Source organism: Micropterus salmoides, unplaced genomic scaffold, assembly GCF_014851395.1.
Source record: "Micropterus salmoides isolate LMB-PRFRI ecotype aquatic unplaced genomic scaffold, ASM1485139v1 Ms_hic_scaffold_21, whole genome shotgun sequence".
Taxonomy (NCBI): Eukaryota; Metazoa; Chordata; class Actinopteri; order Centrarchiformes; family Centrarchidae; genus Micropterus; species Micropterus salmoides.
This window is the reverse complement of record NW_024041262.1, coordinates 18,187,303-18,207,488: the sequence shown is the minus strand read 5'-3', so window position 1 is coordinate 18,207,488 and position 20,186 is coordinate 18,187,303. Positions and strand designations below refer to the sequence as shown.

At 39.6% G+C, this 20,186-nt stretch overlaps 1 protein-coding gene and 1 long non-coding RNA gene across 9 annotated transcripts in view; one reads left to right on the top strand and one right to left on the bottom strand.

Moving 5' to 3' along the window:
• Positions 1 to 1,411: 1,411 nt before the first annotated feature.
• ptprea (protein tyrosine phosphatase receptor type Ea) overlaps positions 1,412 to 20,186 on the bottom strand; it is a 57,986-nt gene continuing 39,211 nt past the window's right edge. For 2 of the 8 annotated variants that reach the window (XM_038735846.1, XM_038735847.1), the window contains 20 exons: positions 14,370 to 14,447; positions 13,652 to 13,748; positions 13,084 to 13,157; positions 12,031 to 12,075; positions 11,042 to 11,178; positions 10,346 to 10,436; positions 9,503 to 9,579; positions 9,366 to 9,402; positions 9,150 to 9,247; positions 8,371 to 8,490; positions 7,835 to 7,998; positions 7,381 to 7,516; positions 7,054 to 7,203; positions 6,851 to 6,944; positions 6,642 to 6,718; positions 6,379 to 6,513; positions 5,735 to 5,860; positions 4,449 to 4,600; positions 4,146 to 4,281; positions 1,412 to 3,233 (listed from right to left, as the gene is read on the bottom strand). In XM_038735846.1, coding sequence (XP_038591774.1) covers positions 3,159 to 3,233; positions 4,146 to 4,281; positions 4,449 to 4,600; positions 5,735 to 5,860; positions 6,379 to 6,513; positions 6,642 to 6,718; positions 6,851 to 6,944; positions 7,054 to 7,203; positions 7,381 to 7,516; positions 7,835 to 7,998; positions 8,371 to 8,490; positions 9,150 to 9,247; positions 9,366 to 9,402; positions 9,503 to 9,579; positions 10,346 to 10,436; positions 11,042 to 11,178; positions 12,031 to 12,075; positions 13,084 to 13,157; positions 13,652 to 13,748; positions 14,370 to 14,442 — 2,094 coding nt within the window. In that variant the 5' untranslated portion in view covers positions 14,443 to 14,447 and the 3' untranslated portion in view covers positions 1,412 to 3,158. Of the gene's footprint in view, positions 3,234 to 4,145; positions 4,282 to 4,448; positions 4,601 to 5,734; positions 5,861 to 6,378; positions 6,514 to 6,641; positions 6,719 to 6,850; positions 6,945 to 7,053; positions 7,204 to 7,380; positions 7,517 to 7,834; positions 7,999 to 8,370; positions 8,491 to 9,149; positions 9,248 to 9,365; positions 9,403 to 9,502; positions 9,580 to 10,345; positions 10,437 to 11,041; positions 11,179 to 12,030; positions 12,076 to 13,083; positions 13,158 to 13,325; positions 13,482 to 13,651; positions 13,749 to 14,369; positions 14,448 to 20,186 lie in introns of those variants that run through there. The other 6 variants (XM_038735848.1, XM_038735849.1, XM_038735850.1 and 3 more) reach the window with 5 other exon arrangements.
• Positions 8,503 to 11,488, top strand: LOC119916015. The gene is made up of 2 exons (XR_005447061.1): positions 8,503 to 9,261; positions 10,962 to 11,488. It is a non-coding gene; the product is annotated as an uncharacterized LOC119916015 (long non-coding RNA).

Below are 20,186 nucleotides of genomic sequence, written 5' to 3'. Positions count from 1 at the left end.
CTCATTATAAGTCTGGTGGTCAGCCTAAGGATAGACTGAAACTACCAAATTATGACATACAAAAATTCAGTTGAATTTACTCTTTAATTAAAAGAATTTATTATCTGCATATAGATTGAGATGCACTGCCCCCTGCTGGTGTAACTAGTACTAAGAAAACTGCCTTTAGTCTTAATGTGTTAGGTCACAACCACTACAACTTTGGCCAACTGCTGATATTAGTTGCAATTTAATGGGGTGAGTGTTGCTGACAGTCTTCAAACTGCAGCTGTGACTTATTTCTAGTTGTTTTCATTGGACAGAATGTAATTGTGCAAACAGGAGTGTTTGAGACAGAAAAAAACTAACCTCTGTTACTGTGCATGATTTGAATTAGTTTGAGGTTTTCCTGTTGTTTTTTATTCTAATACAGTCAGTTGTGGGGGTTTTCAACCATGTTACCTTTAGTTAGCCATGTTATTGTATTTTCTCTGTTCCTGTTAGTATTTAATACCGTGTTTTCATACTCTTCATACCATGTTTTTTACTGCATACTCTTGCAGTGTACTTACTATGGCTGTCTCCAGCATTGATGAATACACACAACTAGAGAGATAAACAAAAGAAGCAAATCTACTATACAGCAGTTTTAACTTTGTTTTGAGTCTGAAACAAAATTAAGTTGAACCTAAAGCATAGGTTCACAATCTTTCAAGTCTGCCTTCAAACAATAGTCAGGTTCCCATATGAACATTCAATTCATTATTTAAATAATCGTTGCTCTTGGTCATACTGGCCATTAATGGGCCCTTCATAATACTGCTGCTCTCACTAGTATGTATTGTCAGTTGTAGATCTGTATTGCTCTGTTGATGCTTGTATGTTGTTCCTCAAATGTAAGTCGCTTTGGATAAAAGCGTCTGCCAAATGAGTAAATATAATACCAATTACAATCACTGGTTCCAGTTTCTCAAATCTGAGTATTTGCTGGCTTTCTTAGTCCTCTTTGATAGCGAATGGAATATCTTCAGGTTTTGGGCTATTGGTCAGACAAAACGGGACATCCGAAGACGTCAACTTGGGCTCAGACATTTTATTTGCTATTTTCTGACATTTTGTAGGCCAAATGATCAACCAATTAGGCTAAACCATTGTCAGATTAATTGATACTAAAAAAATTTATTTAAGTTTATTTACAACTAACACGCGCCTTTCTCAATACACTGTTTGGGTTAGGATATCATTATATGTGAAAGAGTGTATGCAGTGTGTGGTTTATATGAATCATATCTATAGTTGCAGTGGCTTGAACAGTCCACTGAATGTTTCACCCAAAGTTGATATTACAGGCTGCGCCACTGTGCAACAGCTTATACAATTTTTTTTAAATGCTAGCAAGGACATTGGATGAAAACTCCCACTAACCCCCAAAGCATTTTCAGATGACTTTAATATTGCAACTTGCATTTCAAAGACATTGAGAATCCAAAAAGGGATAGACCACCCACAGACAGAGCAAAGGCAAAGAGCTATAGTCTATATAGACCCTCCTCAATATTCTCAAAAGGATGGGTATAGACAGAAAAGAAGCCATGGGGAAAATTCTTCTGCTGCACCTCACATCTCCCACAAATAGCACACAAAATATGACCAATCACTTGACAGTTCCTTACTGATCAGCAACTTTCACAATGCTAGCACTTTGTCATGTAGTATTTACATACAGCATCAACAAAATTACACATCTTATTGAGGATTAAAGCAGAGCTAGGTCAAATTATTCCAAATGTTTGGTTTAATGTTGGAGTACCAGATGGATGGGGGTTACTGCCTCAGCCGAAATTCACAGCAAAACTTTCACATTCAGATACTTTCCTATGAATGAATGTACCACACTTTTTCAATGAAGCATTCTGGTTCCTCATGTTGACCCAAGTGAAAAAACCAACGTACAGTATGTATTCCAAAACATACAATGTAACTGAACACTGATAGTACGGGGTGGTTTGTTTGTTGCTCTGGCATTAAGCAGGCACTGAAGCACCACGTGTGTATTGTGGTTTTTGTCATTACAGAACAAATCTAATGTTACACTTAATACTTTCTTGGGTTAACTATGGACTTGACACATTGTGAAATTTCACTGGCTCTACTGCATTTAGCGACCACACTTAACTTTTTATTTTTTAGGATCGCTGTTCAGCCTTCAACTTAGGGCTGTTCTACTTTTCCATGTCTTAAAAATGTACATATGGCACTGATATCATTTGATCTGTGATACAAACAAAGCAATAAACATACTATTGAATATTGCAGGTTCTTGGCAAAAGGCGTAGCTATATGTGCTTTTTAATGTGCAGTCATTTTAGCAAAATACTTGCTGTCTACAGACAAAAGGCAGACTGTAGTAATGTTACATCCATGTTAAATGCAGTTGCATACCACTTTTTATGAGGTACAAAACCAGTTTAATGGTGTTTCACTAGTCTATGATACGTCTAACTGTGAAACTGCCTGAATCCATATTGGACATCAACCCCTGTGTCGTCACCTGGGCCTCTGTTGCATAACTTAACGTTCTCTGTATTATGGCTGAAGCAATTAATTTTATTTCTGACAATATTTCCATTGGAAAGAGTATCACATTCGTGATGGGCATGTAGCTTGAGGACAATGAAAAATAGTTTAAATATCGCCTCTAATCTCAGATAGAAGGCATCAATAACTGAAAGAATGTACTGTATGTTTACAATAAAATATAAACTCTTAACATTCCCATCATGTTCTCCAAACTCAAGAATGGAATGTCATCATCAATACATAAATACATTTACAATAACTACAACTTAAAAATATTACGTGGTCAATCCAAAATAACAGATCAACATTTAAAGTACAGTATTATACAACAAAACTGAAATAGGAGACCAAGTTCGAAACAACACTTCATGACAAAATAATTATCATACATGATGTGAAATATACATTAATAATCTAACTTTTTCATTTACATTTTTCATCCACTGACATACAATATATTACAGCGAGTATGGATTTTCAGTTAATGGTAGGACAAGTGCATAGCAAAATAGATAATTTGACCAAGTTAAAGAAACACATAAAACTGACAAACCAGCTTTAGAAAACAACATTAAAAACCATGTTTAAGGCAAATCTCGTCATTTAAAATTGGCATAGTCTGAGAAAATGTCGACAAAGTCTTGTACCACCCTGTAGCAGAAGTCATATTGTTCCTGTGGAATAAAGAGAGAAACAAAATTAGGATTAGGTGGTAGCCTGTAAAGTCGGTTTCAGTCGAGATAAAGCAGGAAACAGGCTCTTTGGGTTATTTAGGACTAGGGGTGTGCGATACGGACAAAAAATTATATCTACATATTTTCTGGGATTTTATCGATAATGAAAATTAGATGATATTTGGCATCCTTTAAAAATTTGTTTGTAAAAGGTGTGTGTGTGTGTGTGTGTGTGTGTGTGTGTGTGTGTGTGTGTGTGTGTGTGTGTGTGTGTGTGTGTGTGTGTGTGTGTGTGTGTGTGTGTGTGTGTGTGTGTGTGTGTGTGTGGTAGAGGAGGAAGAGATGGAGTGTGTGTTTGTGTGAATGGGTGCACAGTATATTGGCACATGAGTTCTGTCATAGCTGTTGTCTTAGGTGCTTTGATTCTGTCTTCATTGTAGCAGTGTATGAAATGGAGATTGTTTTGTGTGGGTACCTCGGCTGGTTTAGGCTTGTAGGAAGCTTTTCATATTCTTGATATTCTTCTAAAGTAATTAGTTCATGGTTCTTAATGACAACTGATTTTCGACAGAGTTTTCAAAGCCTACCCACCTCCAAGCAAGTGAGGGTGGTTCACGTCTAGCAATTTTATCTAACGATGTAGATTGCGAGGCTGGTGGTGGCTGTTTGTTAACTTCAGTATGAATTTTTCTGCAACTATTGCCTATTCTACTCTAGCACATGTGTGCTGCATGCATGACAGTGACTGAGTGGACAAGGTGTTTTTGAGTTTTTTTTTTTTTTTTTTTGCAAAGTAAGTGATGTAGCTTACTTGATACTGTCTACTTGCATATCGCTCAAACAAGCAAGATATTATTGTAGATGATACATATTGCACACCACTACTTAGGACCCACTTCTGTTGATACATACCACCGTTTGGACCATATGAGGCCTCTGCATACGTAAACTCTTCACAGTTTGGAATACGTCCAGCAGGCCTTCTGCCTTGACTCGCTCCAAGATATTGCTCAGTGCAATGAACGTACCTGTTCGCCCTGCACCAGCACTGCAGTGCAAACAAACACAAAGATTCTTAGAAATGAATTCAAGCATGAACCGTGACCTGCAAATACAAAATCTTACTGTTATAAGCTATCAAAAGCAAAATGCTGCCGCAGACACAAATATGACTATGCCAATATATAAAAGTGTAAAAGAGGGATTTGAAGCTACCTGCAGTGTACGACAATGGGATGGTTCCCAGACTGTTGCTGCTGTCTCTGCACTGAGGCGATGATGTCGATCATACCTTTTCCCTCAGCTGGGATGCCGACCTCCGGCCAGCCGTGGAAGTGGAAGTGCCTGATCACCCTCGTCTGCTTGTCCTTTGAGAGGAAATGCACAGGCAGACAAGAGATCATAATACCTTTCAAATAGGATTTATTAGCAGTATATGAAAGCATAATGGCAGGTGCAATGTCAGTGTAGGTTAAGTGCAGTAGATGAATGGTGAACTGCTACTGCACGAGGCAGCAATGTACTATTGAGCCTCTGACAGGTGATGAGGGTTGAATTAAATGAAATATATGAGATGGAAGGCTCCCACTTGAGAATCCTAAATCCTACCATATTTCTTTTGGCAGGCAAAATAGTTTTATGTACTCATTTGGGGTTTATGTCTGTTAAGATTAGACTATTAGATCCTGTGTAGCTTTACAAAGTCAGATACAAAAATGCTGCAATTTACTACATTCAGGAATAAAGTTTAATTTTCAAATATTCACACATGTTACAAATGTCTCCTCAACACACTTTGTCACTGTTCAGTTCCCCTTTAGACTTTTAGAGTTAATTTTTAAAACGTTAATTTTTAAAACAGTTTAAGGGTTAAAAAGGTAAAATTATTCAATCACAAAATGCAAAGATTACTGAAAACTAAAAAAAAAAAAAAAAACCCTGCAACATGTTTTTTTCATCTTTCCAACTCCATTAATAATTTCATAACTCACTAGGGGGCCCAGACACTAGTATGGGAAACACTGGACTAAACTGCCTTGCTGTGTATAAAGTAGTTAAAACCAACTCCATCTCAACCAGCAACCATTTCTCTGTAGAAAAAGTACTTACTTATGATACTTTAAGTCAATGTTTTAATAATGGCAAGATTCAGAATTCAGACCTTTACCTTTAATGGAGTGTTTTTACATTGATGTATCTACACTTGTACTTGAGTAAGTGGGGGAAAAAATTATAATTGAAAAATTATTCCACCACAGGAAGTCAAAAATAAAAATAATGTTCAAGTGACTCTATTGTGATTTATCATACAATTAATCTTATTGGCTGTTGCAGTCATACAGTGCCAAAGAATAACTTTATATCCCCTGGCCAAGAACAAAATGCTCTTTAGAATTACATCAAGAGATCCAATAAATGCCTTTTCATCCTGACAGGCAAATGTAATCTGGTGTTACTGTCTCATTAACAGCTGTGTGATAGTGCAAGGTTAATTTGCTTACCGGGACAAAGGTGAGTACCAAGTCTCGTAGACTGAAGGTGTCACACAAAGTGTCTCCCTTCAGCTCTACTCTGTAGTCTCCGTAGGTGACTGAGTCTTCCGTGGGCCAGTATTGGAAACATTTGTCCTGCAAGAACAGAAATAAGTGTTTGTTTACAGCCTGTAAGTTAAATAGAAACTGCAGATTTATAAATGTAAATGTAAATGCTCCGTACTTGTATAGCACCTTTCTAGTCTTTTCGACCACTCAAAGCGCTTTTACACTACATCTGCATTCACCAGTCACACACATTCATACACTGAGCCTAAGTGCTCAAACGGAAACTAACATTCACACTCACTCATACACTGGCGGAATAGCCGCCAGGGGCAATTCAGGGTTCAGTATCTTGCCCAAGTACACTTCGACACGCAACCAGGGGGAGCCGGGGATTGAACCGATTAACAGCTAACCCGCTCTACCTCCTGAGCCACAGCCGCCCCTAAATATATATATAAAAATATATAAATTGTACATATGACCCTTACATATGCGCCACCATAAAAGTACAGTTTTGTGACAGAAGCAGGAAGTCAGAACAGCTGTAGTGGTTATTGAAGCCATCAATCATAGCTTGCTTTCAGTCATTAGCTATTGCAGCTTACCTGCTCCCTCTCCTGGAGCTCTGTGAGCATGACAATAGAGTGACATTTCCATTCCCACACCATTCTCCAGAAATCCCCTACTGTGTGTAGCAGAGGGCCCTGGGTGGCAATGTAGTAGTCCTTCTGTCTGTAGCCCTGAGTCACAGCAAAACACACACTTCTTCAGCTTTATAGGTCCAGTATTGTGTGTTAATGGCAATACCTATTAACTATTTCAGCTATAAATGCAAGAATGAAAGAAATCAATAATAAAATATGCTTACATCGATAAAAGATGCATTGATGTAATCTGTGAACTCCTGACCTCTTCTCATGGAGAGAATAACTCTGTTGAAGTCATCTGAAATGGGAAGAGAAAAGGAAACTCTCAAAACCATTTAGAGTTTCAGGTATACAAACCAAGGTAAACATCTGCCATGAGTTGAACAGGCATCCAATATATTTTTGTTCTGTGGTTTTCCTTCTTTCTTACATGGAATAATTTGCAGAACTCTGTTCTTCTTCATGTTGGCTGGAAGATTCCCCATTCTCATGTTCTCCTTCATTATTCGCATATTGGTCAGTTTCTGGGCAGAAATCAAGTAAGCAAAGTGTTACAAACTTGAAAATGCACAAATCTCTTGCTTTAGATGGTTTTCTGTCAGCAGTTGTGTTAAATACTTGAAGAGGTCTTACCTTAAACTCTTCCTCAAGGCCGACCCGGTCACCATTTGCAAAGGTGTTGTGCAGTTTGTGCAGATGTCCTTCCAGAGATGACACGTCCAACTCCGTGTCGCCATAGAGGTAGTATTCAAGCAGGGCCTGGTAGATGAATGAGTACTGCATCTGAGGTGAGAACACACACAAACAGATGAACACACACTATGCATCGGTAGACTTGAACATTCACAGATGAATGACAGAGATAATTAACACTGATAATTCACACATTAGCTGTCAAGTATTAGTGTACTGGTGGCTGACATGATAGACAAGTAAGAACTTGTCCTGTCTCAAACTCACATCTGTCTGAACGAGCTGTGAGCGCTGCTCTCGTATCTTAGAGACAAACCCAAACACATCAACTTTCTGCTCTGCGTGCATCATGTCGATCATGGCGTCTATTACGATGAAGGTTCCTGTCCTCCCAACACCAGCGCTGCAGAGACACAAAGCAAACCACAGACTGAATAAACCACAATCCTCAGCTGATGCTTGCATGTTAATGGACAACAGGAGTGAAACAAAGAGACATCTGTGCTTGTAAACACATGTATTGCTATAGTCACTCAAAATTTTTCCAGCCATAGCTCTTTTTTTTCCTGCAGACACACAAAGCGGATATTTATGCCTGAACATATTTATCTCCAGAGAAACCAATTGGATAATTAGAACCATTAAAGGCAATTTTCTGTCAAAAGCACGTAGATCCAAGTGGACAACAAAATAATGACCCATTAGTTCAGTGTTCTGGTACCTGCAGTGGACCACAATAGGGCCAGAGAAGGGTGGATTGACCGCCTTGACCTTTTTGAGGAACTTGAGCATGCCGATGGGGGAGAAAGGAACTCCAAAGTCGGGCCAGCTGGTGAAGTGGAGCTGGGTGACTAGTCTGGGGGTTTTGGCGGCATCGCTGGCTTGCTACACAGAGACACAAATGCAGTTAAGTTAAGTTAACAATACCCGCATAGCAAGTTTTAAGACACAACAGACACGATCATGCCCCAGGACAATCTTTTGACACATCTCGGTTTCAACAGGAACCATTTTCAAAGTAGCAACAGCTTCTACTCATTGATCTGGATACATATTCTGTACCCTAGAGCAATATTTTTTCAGAAGTTATTCTTAGAAATTCTTAGAATTTATAAATGGTCTAGTTGGAAAAAAAGGAACTGAATTTGACATGATACAACATGCAGAAATGTTTCACAGACGCAATCCATTCTTCTGTTATCATCATTACAATTTCTATGAAGCACAATAACTACATAAGCAATTATTAATACTTACATATTGTACACAGAACTTGCGTATGGTGTAGTCCACAAGGACAGTGAAGTCTTCTACTGCCACCCTCACATTCCCATAGGTCCAACAGCCCTGATCTGGCCAGTACTGGTAACACTTGTCCTGGGGGGAAATTACAGCAATTATTTAATAAATTAAATACCTAAAAAGGAGCAGTTTTTCTGTTACATACTTGAGGACTTTCAAGCGACAAAGTGGTTCAAATGCAGAAGTACACATTGTTCAATTTCATAGCCAGTCTATACCGATTAGTGATGTGAAACCACTCAATATAAAACTGCGCTGGGTGATTATGATACTTCGTTAGGGGACTTATAACACATTATGTAGCCATTGATTTCAACCTGTCCACATGCTGATTTAAATCTTCACCATTTATCTTCTTATTGATCTTTTTAGCCTTTCTCCATTCTCATTGTTTATTGAATGAGCTCTGGTTCACAATAAAAACTATGCAATTATAGCAGAGAATAGAGATGTCAGAGGGGAGATTACAGGTGTGAAAAATTAAACGCTGTGGTTCCACCTTTGACCATAACCAATGAAATCCCTTTGAGCACATTTCTTCTTTCTTTTTCTGACGCTCCATTGATCCCTGTAGAGATTCAGAGTCGCAGCAGAGACTTTGCTAGAGAAGAAACCCTGGAGCTCATAGGAATGCGTTATCTTTTTCATGGACACTTCAGCTGGGTAGCTGAGACACATTTAAGAAACAAATAAAATGAAACAAAATCTAAAATAAAAGGCTGAAAATCACTCACTTCTTTCCTTTCTTTCAGATTTGTCAGCATGACAACAGTTGCTACTTTCTGCTCCCATATCATCCTCCAGAAATCTGCAACAGTTTCTTCTTTTGGACCTGTAAGCCAAAGGGTCAGTGATTCTTATAATAAGAAATGATTTAGTTAGACATGAAATTAATAATCAAGTCATCAAAATAATTAGTATGTCATTATGTCAAGTCCACTGTGTCATACCTTGTGCTGCGATGAATTTGGCCTTTTCGGTGAAACCCTGTCAGAAAAGAATATTAAGTTAGTTAGTGATGACATTTTACAAATGAATGAACGAACCATTCCCAACAGAATGAAAAACAAAAAAAAGCATAACTCACATCAATGTAAGAAGCATTCACATAGTCTGAACAGGGATTTACATCCAACTGAGTCAACACCACCCTGGAATGATCATCTGTTGGTGAAAATTGGAATGTTTAGAAGTGAATGTTTACAGTGAAAAAACAATACAAAGAGTCTGTAACCACACTCTGATTAAACACTAGACAGGTACTATACAGAGCATTAAAGGAATTGTTTGACTTTAAACAAAATGGAATGTTTACTTCATTTCAAAATGTTGTTTTCTTGCAAAGAGTCATGATTGTATGGTAAAAATGTTGCTACATCCAGCAGTCGGTTAGCTTAACTTAGCATAAAGACTGGAAACAATGGGGATAAGTTATCTTGTCCAAAACTAAAAAACATCCTGGAGCAGCAATCATTGGATTTTGTTACTGTTAGACTTAAAATAGCTAGCTGTGTCCCCTCCATTTCCAGTCTTTATGCTAAGCTAAGCTAATCGACTGCTGACACCATCCGCACATATACTGCAGAGACGTGAGAGTGGTATCATTCTTTTCATCTAACCCTTGGCAAGAAATCCAATGCATGTTTTGTCCAACTCTATTCTTTGAAGGATCAGAATGTATAGGTACTAAAAATTATGTAGTTATTATTATTAATGAGACAGAGATGAGTGATAGGAACTGTAAAAAGGAAGAAGGGTGAGGAAACTCTAAAGGGTGAGGGTTTTCATTGTGAATAAATATGAGCTGTTGGGGGAGGATCTGTATCTGAAAAAAAAAGACTCATAAAGACACGTGCGCACAGGCAGGAAACTCGCTCTGGGTGTGAGTCAAAAGAAAACCTAGTTCCTACAGAACATAAAGTACACTCACAGGGAAGAATGTTGGGGTATCTGTTCTTCTCCTTGTTTTCATCCTTGTTGGCCTCCTCGTATGTCCCCTGGGCATTACCCCCTGGCAAGGACTACAACATTTTCTTGTTAGATTCTACACAACAGCCCATTTTGGAAAACAGTGTAATGCATTGCAAGGCACTTCCTCTGCTACCTACAGTAAACAGTCCTCCATTAAAAGCAGAGAACTTCAACTTCCTCTGTCTCTGCTGACAAACTGTCTAAATAAAATCATACATATATGTGTTAAATGAACCATTAGTCATGAGTACTTTGACTCAGATCCTCAATTATCACAAATAGTCAAAAGGGTATTTTTTATGCATGTGGGTGTGTATGTGTACAGTATGTGTCATGGATAATGTCACACATATAGCTCCAGTAGTTTTCCTGAATGAAGAAAACACACAATAGTCTTCTGCCTTCTCATGAACACGCTGTGGGAAAACCCTTTAACTCCAATTTTGGATATTTTATAGGTGGTTTATTTGCCACAGATGAAAACACCAAACACCTCTTACATGTGTACTCATGGAGTATATGTATGCACCACAATGACTTTAACCCCAGATGCCTGATGCCAACACTTCTTCCAGCACTTGTACAGAACACAGAAGACTCTGCCTTATGACCACCTGTTACTCCAACCTCCAGGCGGAGAAGGGGGGATGCTTACATTGTACTCCTCCCTGAAGAGCTTGCCATCATCAGCAGAGCGGAGCCTGTACTCCTCCTCGAGGTGGTCCACTGGGATGGGGAAGTAGGTCTTAGAGGCTGAAGGGGATCTGGGCAGAAGAACCACCGTCTGTTGCTCTGTGTGGAGAACAGTAGGTTTATCAACCCTGCTGGCCTGATATAGTTTAATGTTATGATGGTGTATTATTTGTTGTGTTAAAGAAAATAACTGATTTCACTTAGCAAATTATTGAATTATTAACAAATGACCAGTTCAGAGAAAGGAATTATGTAACAGAATTGGGTTTAATTAGACCAGTTGTTCCCACACAGGCCTATCAGATGAACTTCAAGTACCCTGTCACAAAACCACCTGTCCTGTTTCAAATGTTTTTATATAAATTAACTATATAAAAGTGGATATTATTACAATAACGTTTTCATACAACTGTCAGTGTTAAGTGCCTTTGGTGAAGTTTGCATTTTCACTACTACTATTTTGAGTGCTTTTAGCTAACCATTTCAGCTATTTTCTTTATTACTTTTGGCTCACTATTAAAACTGATTACTTTAGCTATCTATTTCAGATGTTACAGGTGACTCAATATGTTGATTTAGTTTCCATGTACCTACTGGCATCTGCAGACATACCCTTGGTTGGGAGTCACTGAATTAGACAATAAGCTTATGTAACTATTCTACTCTTTAAAACAGCTTATCAAAGGCCAAAATGATTAGCAAACTGATTTAAAATCTTACGACAAGTAGTGCAAGTATTTACTGATCCCCAAACATCAACAGGAGTTAGAGAACCAAACGACCCCAGGGAGAAGTCACTTACAACACCCTGTAGGCAGGTTTTTGGATGGAAACCTTAAGCACCCGACTAGGCATTTGGTTAGCGCACACAATTTGGAAATTGTAGGTTGAAAAAATACTGAGAGTGTTAGTAATATGAGATTCCTAATACCGCCACCCCGTATACCTGACCTGGTGGTACAGTGGTGTATAACGACTCTGTACTGTATCCAAACTCTAAAAACACAACACATATCAAATCACATACAGCACATACACATAAACACACACACGCGCGTAAGTCATAAAGGCAAAACAATACCGTAATTAAAATAGCATTTTGACATCATGTTCATAAGACAGAATGCAGTTACTATGCCCACATGTGACACATCAATTAATATGTTAACAAATATAATAAATTTTAATTTCTATAAAACAGTGTAAGAAGGTATATGTTTAATAACTTCTTTATACATAAGAACTGCCTTACAATACATCTGAATATATGATGTAATGCTTTCGCAGTAAACTATCAAAGTGAAAATTAAATATAACATCAATCTTATATGAAAAAGCAGACTGTGTGCTATGCTTACAGTCACAGTAATTAGCCGCTCAGCTAATATGTTGATATTTACTGCGTGTTTGTTACAGCTATTTCTGGGTGTAATGTGTGTTTCCCAGCCAAAAATTCCTGGTTAGATACATTCCTATATGCAAGAATACAACCTACTTTGTACAATCCATTGTAATGTCTGATAAGAAAATACTTCCTACAGAACACACTCAAGAAATGTCATTTCCTGTCCAATAGCTGTTAGCGTATTCACACAAAACAGCTTAATTTGAAATTCAATTTAATAATTTAAATTGTTCAGCTCAGTGACAGTAAATGCACTGGTCTTTGCACCAGTGAGGGACTTGCTTTATAAACGGTGTCAAAAAGCTATAAAAAGGTGGTGATGATCACTCACAGCTTTGTTCTTCACATTAACCACAGGAAGTATAACACAACCACAATGCAGTGGTGGGACAACCTGCACATTCAGTTACAAACATAAAACTGATGCCTCCTTTCCACCTCCCACTATCTGTATTAACTTCTTTCGTTTTCTTTGCCTCATGTTTCTGCACGTCTCCTCTACATTCTTACTGTGCTTACTTTGAATGCCAGCCTGTCGCTATCACAATCAGCAATCTATCTCTCCGTTTCTTACAATGTCCAATTTACAACAATGTTACCTTGTTCCTCCAGGATGCCATTTGGTATCTTCTTGTCGACTGTTGTGACGACCGCTTTTCTCTGGTTTTTTAACCTGACAGAAAAAAAATACGGAAAAATAAGAAGAGCAATGGCACAAAAGACAAGATTCACTGAAGCCATGGTAAAATAAGTTCAACCGTATTTTTTAATTAGAGAAAAACAATACTTAAGATTTCCCAAATTATCTAGATAGCCATGAACAAAAGCCTATCCATCCTACCATCTGAAGCTGGAGAAGCTATTCTTTCTCATTAGCTGATGCCCTCGAACGACAGTGTTCTAGTCCGAATGTGGTAAAGGTATTCGTTCTTTGCTCTCCTCTGTTGCCTGTGTAGGTCCACTGTCACAGCCTGGCTGCTTGTTCTCTTCTTACTAAGCATGAGAGGGAGTCAGCTAGAAGCACTTCCTGACTGGGCTCCGCCTCAATGACTACAGGAGGAAGTGTTTTTCACCCAGAGCTCTGCCACAGAGCCTGGCTCACAGCCAGTTAGCCAGGCCCTGGACAGGGGTGAGGTGGGTGAGTCCTTGCAGGGGGACAGATTTTACCTGAGGAAGTACCAGGCCATCAGTGCAACGATGAGCAGCAGCAGGGATAGGACCAGCACGGTGGGGAGGATGTGGTGGCTGGGGACTGTAACGTCTTCTGAGGAAGAAGGAGAGGCAGAGCCGGAGTTCAGGGAGCACCGTCAACAAAGAAGCAGGAAGAGAGGCCAAGGCTGACAATATATGTGCATATATCAGAGTGTGCAAATGCTTGGCTGAATTTATGTGTTTGAGCCATGTGTATATTGCATGAACTGATTAAACAAAATCAATACTTGGCACAGCATCACACCTCCCATGTTCTCTTCTGGCCACAGGCCTGATTTAATAACTGGCTTTAGCAATATTTTGTCTGTAGAGATAAGTATCAGCTCATTTTGTCCTGTTGGTATGTCTAACAGAAAATAAAAGGCTCTAAGAATGGAGACTCAGCCAAGAGTCACAGCCACACAGCCAGCTATTAGCAGTGTTTAGAAAGACAGACAATAAGCCGTAAATTACTGTCCAGGGCCGCTGAAGTTCATTGTGATCCAGTAATAACAAGGCTGTAGAAAAGGCTATTATCAAGCAGATGCATGCGCTGAGAAAGATATATAGTAATCATATCTTAGGGAGTGAAGTGATGAATGCAGTGGACAGCAATGGGATTGTGTTGCTATCTCAAATTGTTTAGTGTTCAGTCTCACATGTCAAGGTGCATTGCTCTTGTTTTTATTCTTACCTTGTGTATGGTTGCCATTGCCGGTGGAATTGGATGTTGTTGTGGTTGCCACCAAAAACAGAAGTGGGACCATTGTGACTGCAGAAAAACAAAATCAAGACGGATATTAAATTTAGCAGCAGATGTGTCTGCAAAATGAGGATTCATGAAAACATGACCGCTGGATAATATCGCCATTTAGGAAACACAAAAGCCATTGACAAATGTGAGACATATTTCTTTATTCATGACTGTTGCTTTTAGGAATGTGCTCATTTGTGCAAAGTTCATGGAGACACAATGGAACAACACACTCATATCCTGGTCATTCATTAGTCTTGTCATAAAGCTCACAGTGTAATGCCTAACATGGCCACATGGAGGCACAATACTCCAATGTTTGAAAAACAAGGGTGGCCACAATAACATGGCTCCTCACCAAAGCATTGAGAAAATCCAAAGATAATATCCAGGCCAGGGAAAATTACATTTTCAAAAGAAAAAAAGATCACATGTTTGGTTAAGGTTATAGTTACATGAGTGTCCACAAATACCATTATTACAACTATCCCAACTCAACACAAGACCCCTTACTACTCTAATAAGATATATTCTCATGCTTTAATCAGTGCATGATCAGATTAAGCAAAACTAATGTGAGTAAATGCCACTTTGAACTGATAACAGCTGTTTTCCTTCAGCTGTTTCTGTGGCAATGCCATCCTGAAAAATGTCATTTCCAGGATATAGCATGTATAGCAGGGTCTTGGTGTGCTATCGTGTTAGATGTCACAACACAAACAGTCACACATACAACATGCTGACATCGAACTATGAATAAATGGTTTACGCCACGCTAAAATGGACATATCGGATCACTGGGAGCCAAATCTAGAGTCAGGCAGCAAGAGGCTTAACACCTACATCATGCTCTGCTCTTTGACACCTCCTCCTCCCCTTTGATAACATCAAACCCAACACAAACGCTCGTTCACATGCACACACAGATGAGCTCCGTCCAGAGCCCCTACACACAGTGACGCTCAGCTGAGTGACTGTGATCATTCCTTCATATTCTCCCAGCAGAAGAATGCTGAGGAGGGAGAATAAAGGAGGATCTCTGATCGATCTTTGTGTTTGAGCATTCAGAATGGGTTTTACATCACATTGATTTAAGTACCTCTTGGTAAGATTTAAAAACCAATAAGCTTTGAGATGTATGCAGTTTTAAAAGGTGTTTTTTTTTTTCACACTAAAATCTCTCTAAAAGTTGAAATCCAAGTAAGTGTGTGTGTGTGTGTGTGTGTGTGTGTGTGTGTGTGCGGCATGGTGCTTTGCAGCTGCGGCGAAAAAAGAAAGCCCAGGCCAAGTGCATAGTCAATGAAGACACTGTGTGTTGAATCCTCCACGCTGTGCCGCAGTGTCCTGTAATGTGTCCAGGCAGGACACCGTAGGAATGTGAAGGCAGCAGAGCAGAGACACTGACTGCAGCAAGGAGAGAGGGAGCAGAAGGTCCAGGTCAATAATATTTCCTGGAGCGATTAATAAACCCTGACATGTCCCCCCCCGCTTCATGGGGAAGACTGATTAGAGAATTCTAATGAGAGAAGAGAGGAGAGGAGGAGCAAGCTACCCCCTTCCCCAGCTCTCCTCCCTCTTTACCCCCCCCCCCCCCCCTTAAAGGCTCTCTGTGCAAATGTCACAAGCTTGGATGAGGGGGAGGATATTGAGACGAGTTAGTACAGTGTGTGAATCCTGAGGGTAGGGCTCTGTGTATATGACTTGAGGTTTTGTGGTGTGGAAGTTCACTCATGGTGCCTTTTGGGACTTTCCACTACGCAAGCTGCATTGAATTTTATTTATGCTCTGTTTGTTTTTTCGTGTGTACGATGGGCTCAACTGGTACACCCAGCAGAGTGCTTTTAGCTTGCCCTAGGGCTGTGTCGTGTGGTAAAGTGTTGCTGTTTTTTGTAAGCATTACTTAGTTCCTGGCTCCCTGTTCCTTCTCCATCACCTGTGGAGAGATGTCACCCTGTCACGTTTTAACTTCCAACACCTGCGTGGCTCAACTACTCCTGGGGGACCACATGCTGTTGCCCCTGCTCTCCAAATTTCCCTATCTTGTCCTAGCAGTGGTCTTGGCCTCTTAAGCATCTCTGAGGAGATCACCAACTTCCTTTTAACCGGCTTTTTGGGGAAAAGCCCCTCACATGCCTATAAATAACACTGCTTCCTGTTCCTCAGAGTATCTAATCTCTTTTCTTTTTTTCCTTCTCACTCAGCAAAACCAGCCTAGACCTCAAGTTTCAAATTAGACTATTAGTATTAGTCATAGCTCAGGTCAGACTCTGGGCAAACAGCTATCATCACATTGTGTGAGCTCTCATCTGTGTATTGTCCTTTCCCCACTTAGCACTCCGCAGCTAGTCACCAACCCTCAGCCATAATGAAAATAGGTCATGGGAGATGTCAGCTCGGGGGAAGTTCTAAGGCATCCTTCTTTTCCAGTAGGAGACATTTGCAAGTAGCCTTGGGGAAGGGTATTGTCCTGGCCAGCTAGACAGCCAGTAATTTCAGTGGTATGTTTGTCCCGAGTTACCCAGGCATAGAATTTGCTCTGTCTCACATTGGGTCAGTGTCGTCCTTGGCTGCAGAATGGGACGCCTCAGCTGTATTGACAGGAATTGAGCTCCAACACAATTATTCCCAGCTTAAACTGCTGCAGACGTACTCACATGCCATATGTCAGGGGTTGGAAAATAAGTCTGGCTTCCGGCAAATTTTTTCAAGCCGTTACATGACGGGCCAGAACATTGTAAAATTAGCCTTTGCCCTTGGATAACCAATTCATGTGCACGTTTAGCTCCGTCGGTAGAGTGCAGGACTCCTGTTGAGGGGATTGTGTGAGCAATCCCAAAATCCAGTGACTTTTTTTTCCTCCCTTGTTAAACAAATTGATAATCCTATAAGGACATGCACACACTGCTGCCGGCGTTTAATCCGCATTCATTAAGCTATGGATGCTTATTTTCATTTATCTGAGAAAATTCAGGGGAATCCAATCACACATTTACTTTCGGCTTTTTCAGAGGTGTGTCAAGCATGCCAGAGACTCTTTCGAACATCCTTCAGAACCTTTCAAAGTAAAAGCTCTCAATAAACTCAACATGAAGCATTGCTGCAAAAACTGTTCTCGTACTTTTATCTTGTAGGCACAATCACTTAAGAGGAAGTGATTATATGAGTAATTGTTGCTGTCATGACAAGATATCTATTTCAGCAACAGCCGCTATAAATTTATTTATTTTTTTAGTTTTCTGCAATCAAAGCAATCTGGCCGTGGGACAGATATTATTGCTGGTGGGCCAGTTCTGGCCCGCGGGCCGCCTATTGCTGACCACTGCCATATGTACTCTGAGTTGTTGATCAGTGTATTTATTCTTCATCTCTTCTCCATACTGGCCGTGAAGCGAGTTCTTCTTAATATGATTCTAATGTAAGAAATCAAATATGAAGCTTCAGCTTGAGCCAAATCAAATAGGTATCTTCTAAATTTAGTCTTTTTATTTGGAAATCTCCTTATTGAGTTTCATTGCTGACCTGCAGTAGAGAGATGTAACAAAAAGGTCTAAATGTTTGTACTCACAGTGTATGACACCCTTTTGATTTGGCTCAGACTTCTCAAGCCTCATAAGTTTCAACTGAATTTAAGAAGTATTTTTGCACTGGACGGAGACTGTGGATTTTGTGCCCTATCTCATACATTGGGGATGCGTTAGGAAGGTATCTCTTCATAGATATTTCGTTTAAGATGGGGGAAGAAGTTTGTCGGATGTAGACGGAAATTAAATGGCATCTAAATCGGTAAGTCACCTGTGTTTCCCTTAGAGAAAAAGTCAGCTCACAAAAGAAGAAAATGTATATTATATATTTTTGGTTTCATGATTGCAAAGTCTACGTAGATGGAAAACATGTTTTCATATAACCAATTAAATTGTTTCATAAACTATATTGGCATAAAATAACACCACTGTGTCATGATACACAGATACACTGAGTAAGAGCCAGTCACAGCCTTCTACACAACAGAAGAGCCACAGACTTTGAACGACAAATCATATTAGCTTTCCTACTACTAACAATGTCCTCTATGTGTAGGATGTGTAGAAGTACCTTTTATGACACTGTGGCAAACAGCAATGAGAGCCAAGGACACAGAGTGAATGGGCTGAAAACATAACATAGACTACAGCGATTTTCAACGTGACTGTTTCAAAATCCAACACAATGGGAATATTTAATATCGTTAAACAGATTTTATCCACATCACCCGGCCTAGTTTCTGCCTGTATAGTGAATATGACTGTTCTGTGTTCATAGAGACCTCCAGTACCTGGTATGCATTGTGTGACTCACAGCTCCGTCTCAACTGATTACAACCTGCCACCTCTGAATACCTGCATACCTCACAGCACATAAACAAGAGCATGGACACACTAACATGCACAGACATCAGCATAACAGATTACACAGAAAGGTATTAGAGAATACACACAGGACTCATGGTGAATCTTGTGTCATTTATAGTCCCAAACCAGGAAGCTGATAAATGTTATTCTCTGACAGCGTTTTGTTATGGAGAATGAGATATCCCTCTCTGTGGACTTGTGTTTTCCTTGCGGTGTGCTCCCTGCTCTGTCATTCTTTCAGTCTGGATTTAAAAACAACAACAACAACAAAAAAAAAACCCTGAAGTGACATAATGATACCCCTACAGCTCTTCAGTGTTGTCTCACTAATTAGCCCCAGAAACCCCCAACCATCAGAAAGGACAAGCTTGTTACAATTAGAAGATAAGACAGAGAAATTGGCTGTCTTTGCCTCTGACAGGAAACCCGGTGTTCCCTGGCATCGTGTCTTCTCCTAGACAGAGCACTGTCAGTTCCACTGAATGTGGTTTCTCTGGGCACAGAGTCTCTCTGTCTCTTCAAATTTATCAGCTGGGGAATTCAGAAAATGGGTAGTGGGAGTAGGGGAGATGTGACAGGGTGAGCGGGCAGTAGGTACATTGTGTCCTCTAGGCAAAAAGCTGCCCGACTATTTACCCTTTAGGCCACACATTTTTTTTATGTATAGCAACCTAAAATCTTCCATGCATTTTCTCACTGCTGTGTTCCAAACATGTTTGCAACCTTCAACCTAAGTGTAAAGATCAGACAGATTATATGTTATGTTTTTTAATGATTAAAAGAATAATCAAGCTTTTGGAAAATAATCTTAGTTGCAAAGAAATAGAGGAGAGATGATCAATACCACTCTCATGTCAGTATATATGAAGCTACAACCAGGAGATGGTTAGCTTATTTTAGTGTTCAGATTGGAAACAGGGCAAAACAGCTAGGCTGGTTCTGTCAGCATGTCTGCCCACTGTAAAAAAAAAAAAAAAAAACTCTGCCTACTAGCACCTCTAAAGCTAACTCATTAACACGTTATGTCTTGTTTAATAGATCTGTAAAAAGCGGCAAACTTATAAGTAAGAAGAAATTGGGAAGTGTGGTATCAAATGTTTTTTGCAGCAAGGCCTATTTTATAGATACCTCAGGCTTTACTGCAGTGGTCAGCAATAGACGGCCCGCGGGCAAAAGCTGACCTGCCAGCAATAATATCTGGCCCGTGGCCAGATTAGTTTGATAAAAAAAAATGTAATTATAGCGGCTGTTGCTTAGATCTCAGTTATGACAGCAAAAGTTACTCACATAGTCACTTCCTCTTAAAAGTGATTGTGCCTACAAAATAAAAGCACGAGAACAGATTTGCAGCAGTACTTTGTCATGTTTA